The sequence below is a fragment of the Vulpes lagopus genome, chromosome 2 (genome assembly GCF_018345385.1).
Source record: "Vulpes lagopus strain Blue_001 chromosome 2, ASM1834538v1, whole genome shotgun sequence".
Classification (NCBI taxonomy): Eukaryota; Metazoa; Chordata; class Mammalia; order Carnivora; family Canidae; genus Vulpes; species Vulpes lagopus.
In genome coordinates, this window is record NC_054825.1 from 42244570 (window position 1) to 42263605 (window position 19036).

The window sequence follows — 19036 nt, forward strand, 5'->3', positions numbered from 1 at the left end:
TTTTGATGCATGGTTTGAGGAATGTAAGATGAATAATGCCACCTACAGGGAATTTAAGGTTGCCTTCTAGATCTAGGGAGCTGTCTCAAGAAGCAAAGAGTAGATAATAAGCTGATAACTGGTTAAGATAAACAGAGATGTCTCAGGTATATTTCTGAACCATGGTACTAGGACAGTGGTTAACTTAACTTTGGACTTGGCCTCAGAATCTTTCTTAATACAATTCTCAACACACCCATCACTACCTGATTGGAATTTATAAGCAAGCAAAAAAAAAATCTAGCTTTTTCTGTATTGGTAGTTATAGACCCTTTTGGATATAAGAAACAGAAACTCCATCAAGTTAAATTTAAATAGAAAAAGAAAAAATATTTCTCTAAGGATATAAACTATATAAGGTCAAGGACATCCAAAGTAATGAGCACCGGGTATTATATGCAACTAATGAATCACTAAATCCTACCTCTGACACTAAAAGAAGAAGAGACGAAAAAATATAAAATTAAATTAAATTAAAATAAAATAAAATAAAATATAAAATATAAAATAAATAAAATAAAATAAGAGACGAAACAAAACAAAGGAAACAGACGGCTATTAGGAGGGAGTGAAGAGGTGAAATAGGTGAAGGGGAATAAGGTATACTATTATGATGAGCATGGAGTAATGTATATAATTGCTGAATCACTATATTGCACACCTGAAACTGACATAACACTGTGTGTTAATTACACTGGAATTTAAAAACATTTTTTTTCATTATGAGAAACAAAAATATTAAAAGGATCAACATATGATTTTCCTGGATTCAGTTTTCTGGGTATCAAGCCTTCCTAGATTTGTTTCTTGAGATTCTTTCACTCTCCTGGGTCCCCATGGGGCTGATACAGATAGGGACAAAAATGTTCTGTACTGGAGGATTCCATTTACAGAAATTTAACTACAATTAAATCCAAGGGAAAGAGGCAATATAGGCCTGTTTTCTCTGAGTCAAAAGTATGATTATAGCTTCATGTGACTTGGCCTAGTCCACAAAGGCTCAGGTTTCACTTATAAGCTTAACTGAATAATAAATTGTTCCTCTGCCTTTTGCACATAACCGAAGTAACACTAAGTCTAGTTGATCACCTATCTCTGGAATATCTCTCAACTCTCCTTGTTGCTACTACTCCAGTCTGAGTAGCCATAATTTATAAACTATATTGCTGCACCTTATCTTCCCACAGTACAGCCAGGAAGATCTTTTAAAATCACAAATTTGATATGTAACTTCCTTACTTAAAAATCTTTTATGGCTCAAAATAAAGTCTAAAGTTTTTACAATATCCACAGAGCTCTACATATTCTAGTCCCAGCCTACTTCTCTAGCCTTACCTCATGCTACTTTGCCCCTTGGTTCTCTCCATTCCAGTCCCGTTAAACTCTAAATTCCTTGACTATACTGTACTCTCTTCTACTTCCAGGTTATCACATATACTACTGCCTCTACATGAGGTTACTCTTTTATTCTCTGTCATGCCAACTCCTACTTGATATTTCTGTCTCACTTAAATATGACCTCCTTGGGGAAGCCTTCCTGGATTCAGCAAATTGGTTGGTTAATTATGCTTTTTATATTCCCAAAGTATTTTAGGATGACTGTATTTTGATGACACTTTGTACACTGATAATTATTGAACATCCAATTTTTCCCATAAATGCACTATATACCTCATAAGGACAGGGGCTGTGTCTGTTTCCTTCTCCACAACAGTCCTAGAGCTTGGTGCATAGGCTCAGATATCGTGCAGTGATTTCAAATGAAGGATTCTTGAAACAAATGAACATGGCGGGGGGGGGGGGGCAAGAGGCAAACCATAAAACAGACTCTAAACTATAGAGAACAAACTGAGGGTTGCTAGAGGGAAGCTAGGTAGGGGGATGGGTTAAATGAGTGGTAAGTATTAAGGAGGGCACTTGTGATGAGCACTGGGTATTATATGTAAGTGATGAATCACTAAATTCTACTCCTGAAGGGGCACCTGGGTGGCTGAGTTGGTTAGGTATCTACCTTCGCTCAGGTCATGATCCCAGGGTCCTGGGATCAAGCCCTGCAAAGGGCTCCCTGCTCCACAGGGGGCCTGCTTCTCCGCTCCCTCTGCCTGCTACTCCCCCATACTTGTGTGCTCTGTCTCTGTCCAATAAATAAACTCTTTAAATAAAATAAAATAAATAATAAAGTCTACTCCTGAAACTAACACTACACTATATGTTAACTAAATAAATTTAAATAAAAACTTGAAACAAAAAGTTTCTAAAATAACTTTTATCTCTCATTACTCCCCAATCAAAAATCATCTATTTTTCTCATTGCCTACTACCTTAAGAAAAGACACTATCCTTTTCCCTAACTTATTTTCCCTTCACACATGCTCTGTACTTCAATAGCTGTCTTAACTTATTATCTTCAATCTAAAAGGCCAACCACTTGTTTAAATCCATCACATCTTTAAACGTTTCTTCTACATCCTCCATGAAATCTTTCCTGAACTATCCTCTACAAAAGAAGATGATCCTGTCCTACTCTAACACCTGCAATATTTTTTGGTGTGATAAGTTCTATTTTATCCCACCCTTAGACTACAAAGTCATGAGAGTAGTAAATAATATCCTATTCAGCAATTAAATCTCTGTGCTAGATAAAAGTGTCCTGCACTAGTATTTGTAACTGTACTGAATGAGAAATACAGTTCCCAACTTGCAGATCTGTACAAGTTCCAAGTTAAACTTAGGTCAAGTTCATCGTCAGTTTCAATTGCTGCTTTTCAAAGTGCTGGCTGCTATAAAGACCAGAGTTCATTACCTGCTTTGGGCATCTGTCTTCTCTAGCTTTTCCTGAAGTTGAATCCAGTCAATCAATGCTTTGAAATCTCTTACATAGTTATCCAGCATCATTAGCACCTCCTAATTAAAACAAACAACAATCATTAAATTCCATTCTGAGAAAAGTTTTAAGAACAAACTTTAGACTCGAGGACTTGGGAATTAATAATTTTTACATTATACGCCTCATTGAGAAAGCAACAAAACCTACTGAACTATTAGTTTTTTGTATGTATCTTGTTTTATTTTTACTCTCACTGTGCAGGAAGAAGTTAGTAAAGCTGAGAGTTTAGAGGTCAAGAGATGGTACTGATATGCCTTCTCAAGATCCCCCTCAAATGACCATTCTTTTAACCTTTTCTCATTATTAAGTTTGATAAAAAGTAAAGCGCATTAAACAAATGTACAGATTAATTATTCCAAAGCAAAAACCCATGCATCAAACCACCCAGAAAAATGCTAATTTCCAAAAGGTACCTGGTACTGCCTCCTAATCACTACTCTAATCTTGCTCCAAGGCAACCACTGCTTTGACTTCTGATAGATTAATATTACCTGACTTTGAAATTCATATAAATGAAATCAAGGTATTTATTATTCTGTGACTTTTTGTTCTTTTGTTTACTAGGTTCATCCATATTGCAGAATGAATCTGCAATTCATTTACTGTCATTCTCTAAGGTCACTACTGAAGAGTATTTTATTGAAAGCATATTTATTCAACCTACAGTTTAAGAACATTGAGATGATTTTCAAATTATATGCTGTTATTTATGTACATTTCCTCTGCATGTATGTATGCATTTCTGTTGAGAATAAGCCCAAGAATGGCATTCTGAGTCACAGGATGAGCATATGTTCTACTCTAATATATAATACCAAACTGTTTTCTGAAATAGTTGCCCTCCCCACCAGCAGTGTATATGAGTTCTCCTTGCTCCACTCCCTCAAAACTACACTTGGTATTGTCCATTTGGGGTTTTATTTTTAACCTGAGCCATTCTGGTTGATGGTTTTGTAATGGCTTCGTTTTTAATATACTTTCCTAAAACTACTATGATTTTTCAGCCCTTTTTCATATGCTTATTAGCCATCCTCATTTTGTGAAGTACCTAATTCAAGACTCGAGCCCAAGTGCCTATTAAACACTCTTGCCTTTTTCTTTTTGATAGGAAGGGGTTCCTTACATCTTTTGGATATGAGCCTTTTTTTTGGTTATATGTGTTGCACACATATACTTGCCTTTTCAGTCTCCTAATGGAATAGAATCTTCTGATGAACATAAATTCCTAATTTCAAGGTAGTCTAGCTTCTGAGTCTTTTATCTAAAACTGAGACTATTTGGGTCCTTTTTAAGCAATTATTTCCCTCCACAGGTCAAGAAGATATTCCCCAACATTCTCTTTTACAGCTTAGGTCTTTTTCTGGAGTTTCTCCTCTGTTATATTGGTCTGTTTATTCTTGTACCAATATCAAACTAAATTACACTGCTGTAGCTCTAAAATAAAACTCAAGGGGCGCTTGGGTGGCTCAGTCAGTTAAATGTCAAACTCTTGATTACAGCTCAGGTCATGATCTCAGAGTTGTGAGGCCAAGCCCGTATCAGGCTTGGCGCTGGGTGTGGAGCCTGCTTAAGATTACCTCTCCCAACTCTTAATCGTAGGAAACAAATTGAGGGCCACTGCAAAGGAGGGGAGTGAAGGGATGGGGTAGGTAGGTAGGTGATGGATATCAAGGAGGGCATGTGATGTAATGAGCACTGGTATTATATAAGACTGATGAGTCACTGACATCTACCTCTGAAAACAATAATACATTATATGTACTACCCAGTAAAGTAAATCTTCCAACCATATCTTTGCAGGATGGCTTAGGCTAATCCTAGCTCTTTACATTTCCGTAAAAATTTAGAATCAGTTTGTCATTTCCCAGGAGGAAAACTTGGAATTTTATTTGCAATTGCATTGATTCTATAGATCAACTAAAGGAAAACTGACATTTTAAAAATATTGTCTTTTCTATCCTATAAAGAATGTATATAAACCTGTATGTACTTGTATTTTATTCAACATCTTTCAAAATGTATGAGTTTCCTGCGTAGAGGTTTTGTACTTTTTTTTGCACATTTTTTATTAGCTTTAGCCCTAAGAATAAATGATACTTGCTTTAAAATTTATTTTTCATTTTCTGTTACTGTTGATTTTTATATTTTGAACTTATATTCAGCAATTTTAACTAATTCAATTATCTAATAATTTCTCTTTAGATTCTTCTAGATTTTCTAAATATAAAATGTAAATATGTCATCCGTCAATAATGACATTTTTCTTTCTTCCTTTCCAAGCCTTATATACTTTATATATTTTTCATAGTCTCCTGTGTTGGCTAGCATCAGTACAATGTTGAATACAAATAAAGATAGCCGACTTTGTCTCATTTCCAATTTCAGAAGAAAAGTTCTCAACATTTCACCATTAAGTATGATGTTACATAGGTCTTTTGGAAGATTCCTTTTTTTTTTTTTTTTAAGATTTTTTATTTATTCATTTGAGAGACAAAGAGAGAGCCCCAGTAGGAGGAGAGCCAGAGGGAGAGGGAAAAGCAGACCACCCCCTCCTCCAGCAAAGCTGGGAGCCTGATCACCCAAGCAGAAGGCAGACACCTAATCAACTGAGCCACCCAAAAAACCCTAGAAGATTTCTTTTTTTTGGGGGGGGGTTGTTTTTTAAAGATTTTATTTATTTATTCATGAAAGACACAGAGAGAGAGAGAGAGAGAGAGAGAGGCAGAGGGAGAAGCAGGCTCCATGCAAGGAGCCTGATGTGGGACTCAATCCCGGGACTCCAGGATCACACCCTGGGCCAAAGGCAGGCGCTAAACCACTGAGCCACCCAGGGATTCCCAAGACTGCTTCTCTCTGCCTGTGCCTCCAACTCTCTCTCTCATGAATAAATAAATAAAATCTTAAAAAAAAAAAAAGATACATGGCTTGAAAATATTTTCTCTCATTCTGTGGGGTTTCTTGTCACTTGATAGTGCCTTAAAAACACACATAAGCTTTTAATATTAATTAAGTTCAATTTTCTATTTTTTCTTTGATTATTTAAGTTTTGAGTATCATATCTAAAAAACTATCGTCAAGTCCAAGGTCACAAGGACTTACACCTATGTTTCCTTTAAAGAATTTAATAGTTTTAGCATTTACATTTAGGTCTTTAACCATTATTTTGTTATTTTTTTGTATGTGGTGTGAGGAAAGGATCCAAATTCATTCTTGTGGCTATCAAGTTGATCCCAGCACCATCTGTTGAAAAGACTATTCTTTCTTCATTAAATGGTCTTGGCACCCTTGTCACAGGGGTGCCTCTACCCCTCCCCACCTCATGATACTGCTCTTTCTCTAAAATAAATAAACAAATCTCAAAATAGACATCAGTGGTTTGTTCCTGATCTTGGCAGGGAAATCTAATTTCCTTCTTTAGGTAATCTATGTTACATTACTGTGACACTACATTCTACACATCTGGCAAAGATTCTTTTCTTGGCACTAATTAGTGTTGCATATTAACGGCAATGAAAACTAATATAAGAAAAGATTGTAAAAGCACAGACCACTGAGATCCACTCCATTGCCCAGAAAGAATTGATCTCAAGTGTAAATATGTGTGTAGATAGTGGTTAATTGGCTACAGTTGTCATTTAAATGTATAAGACAAAGAACTTTAAAGTGTATTCACTTTATTAGTCTCACACTATTCTCACCTTATTATAGAGACATATCAGTCTCATTTTACTACAAAAAGCAACTTTCCATACTCCCAAAATGATCATCAAAAAATACCAACCAACTACAAAAATGACCATTTGGATTATAAATATATTACTTTTCCATAATTAAGTCTTACTGACCTAGTATCAGTGGAACTCAAAATCTCAAAAACATTAATTCATAAATATTTTTTAAAATATAGATATACTTTGGAAATCAGACCCAAAACTAGTAATAAATGTATGCCAAATTAGACACAAATGAAATATAGTACCCACTTCACTTTAGTCATAAAAGTTATATTCTAACTTAAAATATTTTTCTGAACAAGGAAATATTATTTCCTTTCAAAGGTAATCCTTAGTGCCAAATCACTGGTAATAAAAGTTTTCTACAATCAGGAAAAGGAAAAATTTTTAAATGTACTTGGCTTATTACTCTTCTCAATTCTACAAATTCAAATTCAATTAAATTCAACCTAAATCACCTACATTAGGCACACAGAAAGATACAATCCAGAAAAATTTATTTCAATTTCTTTGCCTTCCCTTTTTGCTTAAAAACAAACAAACAAACAAACAAACAAAAAGAGAAAGAAGAAAAACCCTCTACAGGCAAGAATATAAGCAGCTATAACTTCTGATACTATTTGGCACAGTGAAAGAACATTTGGTGGCTTAACCTATATTAAGGAATGTTTAGCACAATGTTATCAGAAATGATCAGAGTGGTACCATGCAGCTGTAATCCGAGTCTTGTTTTATAAACAAGGGGAATACAAACAAGACAAGCAGCTGGAGCAGCCTCTTAGTCACTGATGCACATCTTTCTCCCTACAGCTATGAAGGCCATTTTGTTAAACAGGATGAAACAGAACAAAAGTGCCTCTGAAAGTAATGTTATAAGCATTCAGATAACTACATATAGATATACAGCTAAAATTACCAATTAGTTTACCAATTGGCTGCAACGGATTCGATTGGTTTGTAATTCTAGTTACTGGCGCATAGAGCAGGACGGTTGGCGCCATGTCTTTGTCCTCCTGACACCCAATACTAGTGCACAGGCCCTTGGGCCCAGGACATCAACACAGCCCTACAATTCAGCTACAGAAATGAGCACAGTGGTGTACCCCTGTAGTGATGAAGGGATGGAAACATGCATCACACGAAGTCGGTGATAAAGGGAATCTTCTAAGAGAGAGCTTTACGAACCAAAATTTTAAAAGCATTATTTTTAAGAACTTATAAGAACTTAAGAACTAATTTTTTAAAAGCTACTAGTGGAATAAATAGTTCTAAAAGGAAATCACCTGAAAGGAAAATGGGAAGTAAACCACTTTCAAAACTAATATTATCATTCACAGTCATCTTTAACCTTCAATCATTCTTCTCTTTCAAATACCTCCCCTTAATTTCCATTATAAGCAGTTTGGTTTTAAAAAAAATACAAAACATATTCAATGAATGAAAACCTATAAGTGAAAATCTGCAAATGGAAATCATTCTCCTATAATTTAATCTTTAAATTAAAATGGATAAATAAAATTTGCAGTTGCCTAGGTAATGATACATATATTTACTACAGTTATTAATTTTTATCTCAACCCATTTGCAAATTGGCCCAAGTACACACTTTTGTCTTATGGTACTTCCCACTAAGAAAACTCAGAGACCTACTGCAGCTAAGAATAAATAAACAAAGATGCTAAAAAATATTTTGTTACAAAGCTCAAAATAACATATTCAAATTCCCCACTGATGCCTGCATGGTTACCTAAACATCTGCTTATGGCATTTCTTTGCCAGAATATTTTCCCCATACCAAACTAAAAGCTTACATTCAGGCTGTAGGTCCTTAGCCCTCATCTATACCAAAGTCATTATTTACAAACACAAAGGTAGAATAAGGTCTGGTGACTTTTTTTTAGCTTTGCAGAAACATTGAAATAACTGCTATCCCATGAGATCTACTACCTTCCCTGCAAAGGACAGTACAAATACCACATGCAAAAACTCTTCCACAATCCTACAGCCCAAAGTTACCTCTCCTGCCATAAATATTACCAATATAACTAATGGGAAACTCCTAAATGCTATTCCTGAACCTGAAAAGAAGAAAACACTTTTTTCCCTCATGCCATTTATTTGTTATATGCATCTCACATCCTAAGAGAAAAATACCATGATGTATTTCTAAAATTTTAACCTCCACTGAGTCACCATGCATGGAAGAACAAAATTTATTTCAAAGACATAAACAGACTCAGCAATCAAATCTCAAATTCTTTTTTATAATCCTGAGGAATAACAGAATTATAACCTTTGCTGTACACCTTGTGATCTGGACACCAAGAAGATCTATGTTCTGTGCTGCACTCATTATCTTGGTAAATTTCTACCATTTCAAAATAACAGTGGAAAATAATTTTTAAAAAATTTAAAAAACAGAATCCCTCGATGAAAAATATAAATAACCTAAGATAATATCCATAGCAGGAATAACATAGATATTCCTTTCTAAAAGAAAATCTTTAAATAATTTTTTTTAAACTTTGATTTTGGGACACGTGAGTGGCTCAGCAGTTGGGCCTCTGGCTTTGGCCCAGGGCATGATCCTGGAGTCCTGGGATCAAATCCTACATCGGGCTCCCTGCAAGAAGCCTGCTTCTCCCTTTGCGTATGTCTCTGTTTCTCACTGTGTCTCTGTTTCTCTCTGTGTCTCTCATGAATAAATAAAATATGAAAGAAAGAAAGAAAGAAAGAAAGAAAGAAAGAAAGAAAGAAAGAAAGAAAGAAAGAAAGAAAGAAAGAAAAGAAAGAAAGAAAAGAAAAGAAAAGAAAAGAAAAGAAAAGAAAAGAAAAGAAAAGAAAAGAAAAGAAAAGAAAAAAAGAAAATTGTGACCAAACTACTGGCACCACAGAATGAGACCTGGTAAAAGCAACAGAAAAGACAAAACCAGAAGGATTTTTTTTTTTTGAAGATTTATTTATGGGGGCATGGGGAGTAGGGGCATCAGAGGGAGAGGGAGAAAGAATCTTAAGCAGACTCCACCCTGAGTGCAGATCCCAATGCAGGGCTGGATCCCACAACCCTGAGATTATGACCTGAGCTGAATCCAAGAGTCAGATGCTTAACTGACTCTGCCACCCCGGCATCCCAAAAAGCAGTCGCATTTATAATGGGCCTCATCATCTTGACAGGAGACTAGCTGACGAAGCCCTTCCTGAGATGTTTGGGTAGGATAGCCCTTTATAACTTTTCTGAGAGGAAGCTAAATTCCCAAGTCTGTATCATCACCCCTCTATGATCCTTTCTCATTCATGTTTCTCATCCAGGGTGTAAGTAGAATAGAGGTTAATCAAGAATCTGTGATACATCCTTTTCGGGTCATAATCATCTTTAAGAATTTGATGAAAGTCATGGATCCTCTCCTCAAAATATAAATGAACAAAATAATTTCAATATCTTCAGATGATTCACAAACACAGGTCTAGGAACCCTAGGTTAAGAATTCCTATTCTAGGGATCCCTGGGTGGCGCAGTGGTTTGGCGCTTGCCTTTGGCCCGGGGCGCGATCCTGGAGACCCGGGATCGAATCCCACATCAGGCTCCCGGTGCGTGGAGCCTGCTTCTCCCTCTGCCTATGTCTCTGCCTCTCTCTCTCTCTCTCTGTGACTATCATAAATAAATAATTAAAAAAAAAAAATTTTAAGAATTCCTATTCTAGGCATTTTTCAAGAGATACCACATCAGACCACACAAATCATGTCTCAGAAGTTTAAAAAGATGGACATCACACAAAGTATTTTCTCTAAGCAAAACCGGTTAACACTCTCTCTGTCTCTCATGAATTTAAAAAAAAAAAAAACGGTTAACATTAATTGTTTGCTAAACTAAAACTGGGGGCACCTGGGTGGCTCAGCGGTTGGGTGTGTCTGCCTTTGGCTCAGGGTGTGATCCTGGGGTCCTGGGATCAAGTCCCACATGGGACTCCCTGCATGGAGCCTACTTCTCCGACTGTGTCTCTGCCTTTCTCTCTCTCTCTGTCTCTCATGAGTAAATAAATCAAATATTTTTAAAAATATAAATAAATAAACAAACAAACCTAAAACCGTAAAAATCAAAATTTGTGGGAATTAAACAATACACATTTAAACAACAAACGGATCAAGGAAAAAAATCACAAGAGATACTAGAAAATAGAGACTAATGAAAATAACAAACATATTAAAACATATAAAAACTTAGAGGATATAGCTAAAGCAGGCTCAGAGGGAAATTTAAAGCTATAAATGCTTATATTAAAAAACAAGATCTCAAATCAAAAACTTAACTTTACAACTTAAGAAGCTAGGGCAGCCCCGGTGGCTCAGCGGTTTAGCGCCGCCTACAGCTCAGGGTGTGATCCTGGAGACCCAGGATCGAGTCCCACATCAGGCTCCCTGCATGGAGCCTGCTTCTCCCTCTGCCTGTGTCTCTGCCTCTCTCTCTCTCTCTCTCTCCTCTCTGTGTATTCTCATGAATAAATAAAATCTTTAAAAAAAAAAAAAAAAACAACTTAAGAAGCTAAAGAACAACAAACTAAATCCAAAGCTGACAGAAAGAAAAAATGAAAATTACATTAATAAACAAATTAGAGAATAAGACAGCAATAGAAAATAATAAAGGAAACCAAAAGTCAGTTCTTTGAAACAATCAACAAAAATGATAAGCTGACTGCAAGCAAGATGGGCTAAGAAAAAAAGAAGATTCAAACGACTAAAAGCAGTCCAGTAGTTTACCAACAGTTGGATAACTCAGATGAAGTGAACAACTTCCTATAAACATAAAACCTAACAAGACTAAATCATAAAGGAATAGTATGTATGAATAAACTGGTAACTAGTAAAGAGATTAAATCAGTAATAAAAATCTCCCAACAGGGATCCCTGGGTGGCGCAGCGGTTTGGCGCCTGCCTTTTGGCCCAGGGCGCGATCCTGGAGACCCGGGATCGAATCCCACGTGGGGCTCCCGGTGCATGGAGCCTGCTTCTCCCACTGCCTGTGTCTCTGCCTCTCTATCTCTCTGTGACTATCATAAGTAAATAAAAATTAAAAAAAAAAAAAAATCTCCCAACAAAGAAAATCCCTGAAGTTGATGGCCTCACTGGTAAATTCTACCAAACATTTAAAGAACTAATACCAATCCTTCTCAAACTTTTCCAAATGAAAGAAACAAATACTTCCTCATTCATGCTATGAGGCCTGCATTACCCTGATACCAAAGCCAGACAAAGACACAAGAAAATAAAACTACAGATTAGTAACATTTATTAAAATTCATGTAAAAATTCTCAACAAAATACTAACACAAAGAATTCAGCAGCATATTAAAAGATCATGACCAAATGAGATTTATTTCTGGAATCCAAAGAAGGTTCAAAATGCAAAAAAAAAAAAAAATTTAAATTTAAAAAATTTTAAAAACCTGATCAATATACCATATCAACAAATAAAGAGAAAAAACAATCATCTCAACTGAAGCAGAAAAAGCATTTGACATGATAAAAAACATGATAAAACACTCAACAGACTAGGAATGGAAGCAAATTACCTCAATACAATAAGAGACATATGTGAAAAATTCACAGCAAACATCATACTAAATGGTAAAAGAGTGAAAGTTTTCCTCTTAGAGCAAGAACAAGGCAAGGAGGTCTGTTTTACCACTTCTGTTTAATATAGTACAGGCAGTTCTTAGCCAGAGCAATTAAGCAAGAAAAAGAAACAAAAGGCATGCAAATTGGAGGGAAGAAATAAAATGATCTGTGTGAAGATAATATGATCTTATATATGGAAAAGTCTAAAGACTCAACCAAAAAAAAACAAAACAAAACAAAACAAAACCTACCCTTTTAGGGTTAATAAACAAATTCAGTAAATGGGCAGGATATAAAGTCCAAAACAAAAATCAGCTACATTTTTATATACTGACAATAAACAGTATGAAAAGAAATTACCAAAAAAAATTCCATTTACAATAGCATCAAAAAGAATATAATACTTAAGAGTTAATCTAACCAAGAGGGTGAAATTCCCATACAATAAAAACTTCAAAAACACTGCATAAAGAAATTAAGAAAGACACCAAGAAATTAAAATACATCCCACATTCATAGAAGACTTAATATAATTAAAATGTCAATACTACCCAACGCAAGGTACAAATCCAATGCAATCCCTATCAAAATCCTAACGATGTGTTTTACATAAAACAGAAAATACCATCCAAAAGTTCGTATGAAATCTCAAAGGAACCCAAATACCCAAAACAATCTTAAAAAAGAACGAAAAAAAGCTCATCCTTCCTGATCCCAAAACTTACTGTAAAGCTACAGGAATCAAAGCAGTGTGGTACTGACATAAACACAGACATACAGACCAATGGAACAGAAAACCCAAAAATAAATCGTTACATATTTGGTCAAATGATTTTTGACAAGGGTGCCAAGATCATTCGGTGGCGAAAGAACAGTCTTTTCAATAAATAACACTGGGAAAACTGGACATCCACATGCAAAAGAATGAAGTTGGACCCTTACCTAAATCCACACACTTAAATGAACTCAAAATGGATCAAAGACCTAGAGGTAGGACCCAAAACCATAAAGCTCTTAAAAGAAAACACAGGGCAAAAGCTTCATGACACTGAATTTAGCGATGATTTCTCAGATATGGTATCAAAGCCACAGACAACAAAAGAAAAAATATACAAAATGGACATCATGAAATTTTAAAAATTTGGGGCATCAAAAGACATTAGTCAGAGTAAAAAGGCAACCCAGAGAATGAGAGAATATATTTATAAATCAAGTATCTGACACGGGATTAACATCCAGAATATATGGAGAACTCCTAAAATTCAAAAAAATAAAACAGACAACCTGATTTTAAAAATGGGCACTACAATGGAAATCTACTTGTTCTGCGGTCACCCAAGACCCACTTCTGTCTCCTGTGCTCCTCTCTTGCTCTGGGGAAGAAAATCTTTTTCTGCAATGAACACAGATTTATGCAGATGGTTTACATGAGATTCATGTTAGGTAAGTAGTTTGCTACCTTTTTTACATTTCTTTTTCTGTTCTCTATACTGCTACTGTGGTTTATGATTTCAACTTGAACATCGGCTGGCAAAAAACTACTGTAAAGAGCCCCTCTCTGATAGCTCAGAGAATACTGCAAAACAGGTGGGCTCCTGAGATTGTAAGAGTTGGATTTGAGAGATGGAGCACATGAACCAGGCTAATGCAATCTTGGACAAATCTGCCATGATTATCACTCTGTGACCTGAAGTCTTCCTGAGCAGAGCCCCGCACATTCTTTCTGTTTAACCACATCCTCAAGTATACCCTTGGGGCATAACATCCATGATCTGCTCTGGATCTGCTTGGGAGATACTCCCAGCTTCGAGTGCTACAAAAACAGGTTTTATAAGAGGTAGGATTTCAGAGACCTACTAAACCTGCAGGTGCCCAAGACATGCTCCTGTTTGTAAATCCTGTTAATAAATCCTTTCTTACAAAAGAAAAAAAGGGGGGGTCAAGGCAAGTAGAGGGGTAAAGAGGGATAAACAGACGCTACCTCCAAAGATTTATGAATGGCATGGCCACTATGCATATAAAAAGGTCTTCAACATGACTAATAATTAGGGAAAAGCAAACTAAAACCACGAGATGAACCATCTTCAATCCATTGGGACAGTGACTATCAAATATGCAAAAAACAACAAGTGGTAAGGATGTGAAGAAACTGAAACCCTTGTGAGCTGCTGGTAGGAATGTAAAACAGTACAGCCACTGTGGAAAACAGCACGATGGGTTCACACAAAATAAAAAATACAGTGACATATAATCCAGCAATTCCACATCTGAGTATATACCCAAAAGAAGTGAAAGTAGGGTCTCGAAGGGGTATTTGTAACAGTCAAGTCCATAGCAGCATTATTCACAATAGCTAAAATGTGGAAGCAAATCAAACATCCATAAACAAATACTTGGATAAGCAAAGTGGGATATACACATACAATGGCATATTATCCAGCCTTAAAAAAAGGAGTAAATTCAGCCTGAAAAAGGGAGCACATTACGCTAAGTGAAATAAGCCAGGAACAAAAAGACAAATACTGTATGATGATTCCATTCACATGAGGTACTCAGGGTAGTTAAAATAGAGTCAGTAGTAGGATGGTGGTTGTCAGGAGCTGAGGGGATGAAGAAATGGGGAGTTAGTATTTAATTAGAATAAAGTTTTAGTTTTACAAGATTAAAAGAGTTATGGAGATAATGGTGATAGTTGTACAACATTATGAAAATATTTAATACCATTAAGCTGTACACTTAAAAATCGTTAATATGGTTAAGTTTTATGTGTATTATACTATGATTTCTAAAAATTGGGGAAAAAATAATCCCTACTCCAAAGGTTCAGGAAAAAGATCTTATTTAAATTTAATTTTTTTCTCAATCTTGGTACCTATTTTTCCTCTATTTCTTTTCAGAAGCCTCTCAGTCCTTCGAATACATGTCCCGTCAATAGAACAAACACCTATAGTCCATGAACAGTTGTCATAATAATACGCTCATCCCTAAAACTGTATCTCTTAGAAATCCCAAACACTTCTATCCATAATAATAGGAAATTCAAAACAAAAGAGAGCCTTCAAGAAACCAAAATGGCAGTTTCCTCAGTTCCACAGTTATCTAATCCCAATATGCTAATATCCCAATGTTTAAGACAATGATGCCCAAGTTGCTTATAGTTCTCTAAACTTCATACAAAATTCACGTCTAAAAATGAAATGGATAGAAAAGTATACCCAGAAAGGCCCCCAAAATGCAATTATGCACGTAATGAATTCAAACAAAATGACATCAAATGGTGATGCATTTCAACCTCCAGACACTATTTTTGTGCCAAAATGACTTGAACAAACATCCACTTTCCAAGATCCTACCTAATTTATTCTCTTTAAAAGCAAGAGGTGGCTGCTACTGAGATCAAGTTCAATAAAATTGTAGAGAATAGCTTATTTCACCGTACTGCATTACCCAGGTTCCCAAATGAAAGACACTAATCCATTTTCAATAAATAGTTCCCAGCTGAACTCTGAAAGCCTCCCAAATTCTAAAGAAATGCTACAATTTGGGTTTGGATGATGAGGATTTGGCTTTCCTAAACTACTCTAACTCTAATCTCTTTATACTACAGTATAACAGAGTATGTAGGCAAGTTAGCACTCATCATAACAAGCCTGGAAGAGTCAACTCTATAGGAGACCATTTAGTAGGAGGTTTTAAAAGCCAACACAATGAGTCTATTCTGGATTCAGAAAGCTATGCAGATAGAACCAATAAAAAATTTTACCCTAAGGGAATAATATGATCAGAACTGTACTTTACAAAGATTAATGTCATTAGTAAGAAGACCTGTAAAGGAGGGCGGGGTGGACAAGAGGTGCATACTCAAAAGGACAACAGTTTACCATAGAGTCATAAGGGGGTTTTTTTGTTTGTTTTTTTTTAAGATTTCACCCATTTATTCATAAGAGACACACAAAGAGAAAGAGGAAGAAATATAGGCAGAGGGGAGAAGCAGGCTCCATGCAGGGAGCCTGATGTGGGACTCATCCCCAAACTGGGATCACACCCTGAGCCAAAGGCAGACACTCAATCACTGAGCCACCCAGGTGTCCCTCGTAAGGGTTTTTAAATGCAAACATACTGGGGAGGGGCAAGATGAGGGAAGAGTAGGGGTCCTCAACTCATTGGTCCCACAGATGTACCTAGATAACTTTCAAAGTATCCTGAACACCTGGGAATTCAACCTGAGATTTAGAGAGAGCACCTGGAACAGCTACAGAGAGAAAAGTTTTCACTTCGAACAAGGTAGGAAGGCAAGAAAAGTAAAAAAGAAAAAGGTAGGGGAGGAGAACCGTGACTAGCAGGGCTAAAGCAGATCTGCGAAGCCTCTGGGGCATGAGCCCAGCCCTGGAGAAACAGGAACTTTAAAAATCTGCACCTGAGTTCTTGCTGACAGAAAAGAGCTCAGCAGGGAAATAGGGCAGAATGGCAGGAGGGGCACTGAAGCCTCAAGATTCCCAGAGTCACTGTAAGAGGAGGGGCACCCTGAGGAAAGCTCACGACAAACCGTGGTCCTATCTCAGTAAAAGGCTGGAGTGCCACAGCCCTCAGGGGATTGGGGAGAAGCCAGTTGGTTAGGCGGGCTGGCTCTGGGGCAGCCTTTACAATAGAGCCCGGTAACAGATGGAGGTGGCTGTAATCCACTCTGTTCCCTTCAGGAGAGGTGGTCCCTGGGAGCATGGGTCCAGCGGCACTGGGCCCTGGACACCAGGGCCCCCAAGTAGACAAAGCCAGTGATGCTCCATTCCCCCCATGTCAGGCGGAAGCGGGGAGGGCACAGGACAGTGAGGACTCTCCTGCCGCTGGGTGCCCCCCAGCTGTGCAGATCAGCACACCTGTTCCAGCCCCTGGAGCATCTAGGCCAGTGAGGACTGGGAGCTGTGGTTAGTTACTCGTGGGGAGCTTGACTCTAGAGCTGGAGATCTGGCTGTGGCCATTGTTGTTGTTCCTCATTTCACCTTGTGCCTGGGAGGGGCTGGGCCACCAAAGAACAAAGGCCTCACAGGTAAACATTTCCCTGAGCCCAGCACCTGGCAGGGGGTGGAGCATCTCTGCCCAGGTACACACACCTGAGAATCAGCACAGCAGATCCTCCCCCAAAAGAACTGCTGGAAGAAGAGAAGAGCAAGTTTACTAAACAAGCAGCACTGGAAAGCTCCAGGACTGAGGGAAAATAGTAAATAGAACTAGAGGGTCCCGTTTTTTGTTGTATTTTCTTTTTTTCTCTTTCCATTACACTGGTTTTTAAATCAGACTAAAAATTTCCAGTATTTTTTCTCTTTTCCTACCTTAACTACAATATTTTACCAAATCTTCATTTTTAAGTATTTTCCGTTTTCATTTCATATTTTTTATTTTTTTAAATTTTTATTTATTTATGATAGTCACAGAGAGAGAAAGAGAGAGAGGCAGAGACATAGGCAGAGGGAGAAGCAGGCTCCATACACCAGGAGCCCGATGTGGGATTCGATCCCAGGTCTCCAGGATCGCGCCCTGGGCCAAAGACAGGCACCAAACCGCTGCGCCACCCAGGGATCCCATTTCATATTTTTTAAATTACATGTTTTAGATATATTTTTCACTTCTGGATTCCCTTCAATGTATTCAGTTTAATTTTGGGAGATATAGAAGATATGGGTATTTGTTTTTTGTCTTTTGTTTTTTCTACCTCATTTTGTTTTACAATGGTGGAATCTAGTACCTTCTAACACACAACCAAAATACACGCAGAACCAAGTGGAACACCATGTTGGTTCATTCTTTGAGATTATATTCTCTTTTCCTTCTCATTCTGCCCCCCTCTTTTATCTTGTTTATGTTTTGGTGGTCAATGGTGGGGCTTTCTATAAGTATAGCTGGTTTACATAAATTTGGGACTGAAAATCTGCTAACATACAGAACTTATTACACTCAAAACCAAGAGGATCATCCTCTATGACCCCTCAGGTAGACCACATTCTCTCTCCACTACCACTTACTCACCACATCATCCCCTGCCTTTTTTTCTCTTTTCTTTACTTTTTTTTTTCTTTTACCTTGGTCTTTGTTTTCAGTCTTTGGCTTTTTATTTCTACTACTTTGTTTTAAAATTTGTTTTTCACTTTAGTGGTCCTTTTGTTTTATTTTCTTCTATTCTTTTTCTTCTATTTTCTGGTCTCTGACCTCTTCGGAATCACCCAAGGGTATATTTTACTTATGTCGTGGTTGATATTTTTGATTCAGCCTGCTCATACAGCCACTCTGCACAAGACAAAATAACTAAAAGGAAGAAGTCACTACAAAAGAAAGAATTGGAAATAAGACTCTCTGCCAGAGTTACAAAATTAGGATTTAAATATAAGGTCAAAAAATTAAATTCAGAAGTACAATTATAAAGCTACGGGTGGCTCTGGAAAAAAAGCGTAAAGGACTCTAGATACATCCTTACTGGAAAACTGAGATCTACTCAGGTTGAAATTAAAAACAGATTAGAGAGGAGGGGCAAGATGGCAGAAGAGTAGGGTCCTCAAATCACCTGTCCCCAACAAATTACCTAGATAACCTTCAAATCATCCTGAAAATCTACGAATTCGGCTTGAGATTTAAAGAGAGAACAGCTGAAATGCTACAGTGAGAAGAGTTCCGGCTTCTATCAAGGTAGAAAGACGGGGAAAAAGAAATAAAGAAACAAAAGGCCTCCGAGGGGGAGGGGCCCCGCGAGGAGCCGGGCTGAGGCCGGGACGAG

The 19036-nt window shown here is 37.1% G+C and overlaps 1 protein-coding gene across 6 annotated transcripts in view; it reads right to left on the reverse strand.

The window, feature by feature from the left end:
• The window catches only part of SCAPER (S-phase cyclin A associated protein in the ER), a 422176-nt gene that overhangs the window by 364315 nt on the left and 38825 nt on the right, over positions 1-19036 (reverse strand). For all 6 annotated transcript variants that reach the window (XM_041742633.1, XM_041742638.1, XM_041742635.1 and 3 more), the window contains one exon: positions 2843-2943. In XM_041742633.1, coding sequence (XP_041598567.1) covers positions 2843-2943 — 101 coding nt within the window. The remainder of the gene's footprint in view (positions 1-2842; positions 2944-19036) is intronic.